The sequence below is a fragment of the Lemur catta genome, chromosome 7 (assembly GCF_020740605.2).
Source record: "Lemur catta isolate mLemCat1 chromosome 7, mLemCat1.pri, whole genome shotgun sequence".
Lineage (NCBI taxonomy): Eukaryota > Metazoa > Chordata > Mammalia > Primates > Lemuridae > Lemur > Lemur catta.
The window spans coordinates 68,709,317-68,716,190 of record NC_059134.1 but is presented as its reverse complement, the minus strand read 5'-3'; the positions used below and the strand labels follow the sequence as shown (position 1 = coordinate 68,716,190).

The following is a 6,874-nucleotide window of genomic DNA, read 5'->3' as shown; positions in this document are numbered from 1 at the left end:
AGCTCATAAATCAAGAGGAAACAATGAAAATAGGTACTTTCAATCTAATGGGGTAGGTCCTGTTTTCATGGAGGTTAAGACAGAAGAATCCTGATTATTTCAGATTTCCTCCCATAAGACATCTGAAAATCAGCAGTACTTTCAACTGCCTGTGACATGCTATGGTAGTTAGAGGTTCTCATCCCACGGGCTCTAGATCTCAGCTTTAAGGACCAGAAATACCTTTTCAGTCTACCATGAGTACAGCAGTCTCTGTGGGGAGCTGATTTTCTACAAACTCACAATTGATTTACAAATGAGAATGCCAATAGAGCAATATAATGGGAATTACAAAAAAAAAAAAAAAACCCACAAAACTATGCTAGCTGAAGGAGTGATAACTTGGCTCCACAGATAGGACATATACTCGATTGGCAAGGTCCTCAGAGAAAGATCAGAAACCGATAAGCAAAGAAATATTTACCAGGTACAACAAAAACTTAATGAAAAAGACCTTGACAATTGCAAGGGCTATGGCAGCCTAGTAAGTTGTTCCTTACAAGACAAAAATACTGTCTCAAGCTAAAACTCCAGAATAGATGGACCCTGACCTTTTATTGGAGAAAAGACACATTTTTGCACTTCTGTTGTTTTTCTAGATTCAAGCACCCTCAACCTTAAGTTATTTTAAAATAAAAACTTAGCTTTGGTTAAAAACACCGAGGCTCATTGCAGAAAATGAGAAAATATAAAAGAATACGGGGCATAAAGCTAGATTATCCATTGCTATCTCACGATGACTGCCTATACAGACCAGTGGTTCTCCAACTTTAGTGTGTATCAGACTCACCTGAAGGACTTGTTAGACCAGATTGCTGACACCTACCCCAGAGTTTCTGATTCTGCTGACCTGGGTTGGGGGTCAAAATCTGCATTTCTAATGAGTTCCCATGTGATGCCATGCTGACACTGCTGATCTGGGGACTGCACTTTGAGAGTCATAGAAAACTGAAAAACAAAGAGACTGGTTGTTTAAACATCGGTGCACTTTATATTCTCAAAAAATTCAGCGACACTATACCAGTACTTTTTTTCTCTTGTCTTCATTTAGAAAAGATAATAGGTCAGTTCATTTAAAGTACAAAATCTACTGATACTTAAGAGGAATTGGATGTGCTTTGGCTAGGGAAACCTTAGTGTGAGTTTCTTTTGAAGCCATTCCACAGCCTACAGTGAATTCTGAGCATGCAAAGGCCCTCAGTTGGCCCAACTACCTCCCCAGCTTCCTATTTCCTAGCCATCTTATGCTTTGGCACCAAAATATTTCCTGCTTCCCACACGTCTCAGCCTTGGTACATGCTCTTCCCCATGCCTGGATGCTCCTCCATACCAGCAATCTGTAAATCAGACTTAAAATCACAACTCAAAAGTCCTATGTTTGTATAAGTTCTTCCTTGAAACAATAAGCAAATCACTCTTCTGTGCTTTTAAGTATTTTGTTCTCATCTGTCATTGCATATTAAAATTATCTGTTTACTTAACTATATCAAATTATAAAATCCGTAAGGGAAGGCAGTATGTCACATTCAGGTCTGGGCCACTGAGAAGCTTACATAAAGTCTGGTGTGAGATACAGATAACTGCAATATAAAACATAGTGCCTAAACTATAACGGGCACTCAAAATTTGTCGCAAGGATGAATGCTGGGTTTTTGAAATGAAGAAGTCAATAAAGACATTTAGGACATGTCAGAGAACCTCTTTGAATAGTTCAGAAATATTTGCATTCCTATAGTGAGAGATAGTATAGTGTAGTGGACTGAGTGTGGGCTTTGGAGCTAGGCTGAGTTCAAGTCTCAGCTCTGCCACTAGCAGTGTAACGAGGGTAAGTTATTAACATAATATGCCTTAGTTATTACACTTACACAACATGGGTAATAGAGGTGCCCTCCTCAACAGAGGGCATAAATGGGTTATAACATGTAAAATGCTTCGAGTAGTGCCCAGCAGCTAGTAAGTACTCAATAAATGTTAGCTAGTGTAATTTTTACAATGTAAAAGGTACAAAGTTGGTTTTGCTATCAAGAAACCAATGACCAACCTGGGAGAAATAAAAGGGACCTATGAAAGATGTAACATAAAGGAAAAAATTAGGTATTAAATGTCAAAATATTAAGTATTAATGAAATAAACAATTTCCCTGGATGACTATTTTAATAAAACTATACTCATCTGTATGTTAAGGTTCAGGTGTATTTATTAAAATCCAAACCAAAAAAAAAAAGGCAGCTATAATACTATTAATAGATTGAGTCATATGAAACTGTCTTTATAGGTCAAAGACATATTAGCATTTTTATATGGTTCAACTTAACACTTTCTAGTTCATCTTGCTCATGACAAGATCTCTCTCTATGAGAGAGAGAAAGTTAAATTTCCTGTGCAACAGCAGAAAATAAAGAAATTCTCCAAAGCATCTTTGGAAGACACCTAATTCAACTTCATGGAACTATAAAATAAAATTAAATACCTAGATAAGAATATTAAATATCTGAAGAGGTAACTAGGAATGTTCATGTATTTTAATGAATTAAGAAAAATCTTGATTGCCTTTCTTCTCCTTGTATAAAATTATAGGTACTATAGGTATTGTCTGTGGCCAAAAAAAATCCCCAAAAGGCAATGATAGCCTTATTCCTTTGAGTTTAGGCCCACAGTAAAAATATTAAACTCATACTTACCAGACTGTGTTTTTCTAAATAAATGTATTTTAGAGACATCAACTTACAAAGCAGCACATCAAACTTAATGTTACTCAAATTTTTCTTTAATAAAGAAAACTCAAAGGAATTACTTAACAATTTTGCACAACTACATTTAACAGACAAAGATGATCTGTTTAGGAATCTTAAGGGTAGCAAAGATGTATGCTAGGAGGGTACCACCATGAGAAAAGACAAATACATTCTGTCACTAGAAAATGCTTCAAGACAAAAATATTAATTCAATAAGAAAATATTTCATATATCTTTTATCACAGAGACTGTTAATTTAATTAACTCATTTCTGTATTAAGTTACGTGGCATACATTCCTTTTCTGGTTACTCATGCAAAAAGTTAGAAAGTTTTCTCAAAACAGAGCAAGTCAGTGCTAACAGTTTCAAGTCAGTGCTGGGAGCCAGCCTAGAAGAGCATGCTTAGAAGCCATTTACACTTACCGGCACCCCAGCCTTGACGCTCTCCCCCACCTCCCCCAAAAGGTTCAGTTAATTTCTATTACTAGTGAATGATCCCTTATACTTATTCAACAGACATCGGACTACAAATGTACCTATAAATTAATAATATATCATTCAATGCGGAGGAGAGCAGCTGGAGCCTAATGACACTCTGGTGGTCTCTTGGTGCTGTTTTTAGAAGACAGAAAAAACGCACCTCATTCCAACTAATACATAAGAATAATACTTTAACAAAAAGTGTTCCTCCCGCCTGTATGCTTCCTCTAAAATGTTGTGTGAGTGACTCGGAATTAAATAAAATTAGGGTAGAAGAATTAATGAGTACATCTTAAAAAAGACAAAAAGTATAAGGGCTGTCTCCTGTAATCCTAAGCACATTATCTCATGAATCATTCCCAGAACATAAAAATACAATAAATACTATAATGGAAATATAGGGATTCATTTATTACTTTTTGGTTTACAAACAAAGGCACCCAATAATGCTTCTATTTACTTTATAAAATATTATCAATTTACATTTTAAAAAAACCCCACAAAACAAAAAATCCCAAATCAGCTCCTATAGACAAACACAAAAAAGGGGAAAAATGAGATTTTCTTTCTCCCTGCTTTCAAGCTTCACTACACAGATTCAAAGAATGTTTAATTTATGCCATCCTGAAGTTAAAGAATGTATTGCCATGCTTCTCTGCATTGAGTTTTAGGACATTAATGTTGCCAAGTCAAATTTAAATATGGTCACAATGATATCACAATTTACAAATGCATATGCCAGTGAATCGGGGAAAAACTCAAATGTTTTAGAAAACAGCTTTAACAAATAAGTTAAATGAAATATGAAACTTATTTAATTTAGAAGGCTATCCTGTTAAATGAGTTTATGTAGAAAATATAATCAAACAGAACTAAAAGTCATGTCTAGTAAGTGACATAAATGATTTCCAAAATCTTTAAATTTCATTTAAGTTCAAAGTCTAGTTGGTAGGGATTAATAATCTATATACTCTTCATACTAATTTTAGAACTTTAAATTCCAAAATAACATACTTGGTTAATTTACTCATTACTTTTTTTTCATAACAGCAGAATTCTAAACAAGCACACAAAATTAATGCAGTGGCCTCAGCACCCTCCCTGTTAGCATTTCTTTAAGTTAGATTACAGGAACGATGAAGCAGTTCAGAAGACATACACTCCCTATGCACTTCACAGGCCTGCCCAAGTTGTACCCGACTCTTTTGCAAGAAACAAAGACAGTTCATATATTTGGCAGAAGTATAAAAATTATACAAATGTTAACATGTTTTCAGCACATTATGGAAATGTATTTGGAGAGATGGAGTACTCAACATATATTATGTGGGCCACTTTAAATCAAAGACATCATCATTTATTCCATTTTCAGACACTGTCGTGGTCTCTCACACCTTATACAAGGTATGGTCCTAGACCAGAGACTTTAGTGTCATTCTAAAGAATATATAGATATTTATATACACATTTCTTTTAAAATAATGTTTAAAAGTTTTACTAAAGAAAATCTGGCTTCAACATGGAAGCAATTTTCCTTTTCAAGATTATACACCTGCATGGAGGAAGATGATTTCATTTACATTTAGTTTTTTCACAATAACAAAATAAATTTCTTGTACATTGTATTTAAATTGACAAGAAAATTAAGATGTAAAGTTCTATGTAACTTTTTGTATTGTGAACTGTCCTCTTTAAACATATTCCAGATACATTACTAATGATTTAAATACAGTACAACTTGATCAGCTTAATTAGAACAGTGTTATGCTGAACAATCTGTTAAACCAAATGCATGTTAAAACAGTAAGTAGATTTAACTACTATTAAGATTTAAAGGGATTATAATGTATCATTAAAGTATACATCAATTTTCTTGCTATTACTTGTTTCTATAATGCATTTCTTTCTAAAGCTAAAACTACATGCAGAAAAAAATAAATGATATCTTCAAACTCATTCAACAGTTTGCTACTTTATGTGGTATGTAAATAAAGTCCTTTATTTAATTTTATACATACTATCTTATGCATTATTTTATTGTTCTTGAAGGAATTCAGCTTTCAAGGTCAAAATTAGTATGTGTTTACACACAAGGATATTTTCTTAATGTTACTACTACCTGCAAATACATTCTGCCATTATAATGCACTTTCAGTTTTCAGGAAAGATAGTCCAACCCTTTTAAAAAGTCCTATGAATAAAATTTATAAAGGGAGGAGAACACAAGCAGGGTGAATCACTCCCCACTCCCACCTCCAACAAAGTCTCAAGAGACCCTCCTGCACCAAAACATGAACACAATCTCTCAGGATTGATTTTTATTTGATCATACTGTGGACAAGAAAGATGTATTCCTATTCTTTTTGATACTAACAGTTTTATTAAATTTATTTTCACTTTTCCTTCAAAAAGCACACAGCATATGTTGATATGGATTCTCAAACCCATTTAGAACCAGCAGGGTCTTTAGAATAATATATAGCCTTCTGATTATAAAAGCAACTGGTTGCTTATAGAAAAATGATATGCATCAGACATTTAATCAGAAAAAGGAAAATAAGAACATGTCTTTCATGTTTGATATCACTCAATAAATAGCTTACAGGATGATGTGAAAATAGTGTGGTTATAATTCGAACAAGATTAAAACCCACTTCAACTGATGAAAAAAAATCAAACACTGAAGAATCAAATATTTACCAACTTAGCTAGCACTCCCATCCAAATAAATGCTTTCCATTGCACTGAATATTAGAATTAGAAATTCACTATATGTTAAGGCATATTTTAATTAATATGTTCCAGAATTGCACAGTTATACTGGTCAGTATTCCTATTTACCCACCCCTGCCCTCACCCCACCCTTTTTGTCCAGGGATCAAAATGTTAAGTCATGGTTTTGGTGGCTATTATAGATTTGAGCTGGCATACCACAGTGTATTCACTAGGTTTTATGAGCATAAACATTAAAATGTTACACAAAATGTACCATAATTTACTCCACACTCCGATCTAAGATGGTTTAATGTCTTGACAAAAGGTGAGATGACTTAAGTACATTTTACATTTTGTGCATTTAGACCACCGTATGCATAGATGTTCTAATGCTAAATTCTTGGTCTTCAGTATCTCATAGTGCTGGATGCTCGGAAGTATGACAGAAACTTGTAACACAGACTAACCACAAAGTACCAGATGTTTCTTGCCATTTGCGACCTCGCAATAAAAATGCGCCAGATGAGGATCACAAGGATAGTATTAAAACCATAACGTATGTTCCGCAACCTGGAAAGCAAATCAAGAGATGTGTCAGACAGTATTTTCTAGAATAAAATCTTGTTGGATGACAGCTAATTAATACTTAGTTTTTAATCTAATCAAAGCTTAAATCCATATTAATTTGAAACTTGTTTAAAAACTAAACTAGAAGCCCTTAAATTAGAAAGTTAGCAAAATCCAAACAAACCTGACTGTATACTCTGGGCAGCAGTACATCAAACAATATAGTACCTCTTTTAACAATGAACACAGTAATGTCTTTCCTATCAGTATATTTGCTATACAAACTTCAACGAATATTACTGAGTATCCTCTGTGAGCCCACTACTGTGCTAGGCAT

At 33.9% G+C, this 6,874-nt stretch overlaps 1 protein-coding gene across 3 annotated transcripts in view; it reads right to left on the bottom strand.

Moving 5' to 3' along the window:
* Positions 1–2,784: 2,784 nt before the first annotated feature.
* The window catches only part of FAR1 (fatty acyl-CoA reductase 1), a 59,517-nt gene continuing 55,427 nt past the window's right edge, over positions 2,785–6,874 (bottom strand). For 2 of the 3 annotated variants that reach the window (XM_045557578.1, XM_045557579.1), the window contains exon 12: positions 2,785–6,540. In XM_045557578.1, the coding sequence (XP_045413534.1) occupies positions 6,378–6,540 (163 nt within the window). In that variant the 3' untranslated portion in view covers positions 2,785–6,377. The remainder of the gene's footprint in view (positions 6,541–6,874) is intronic. The other variant, XR_006736460.1, reaches the window with a different exon arrangement.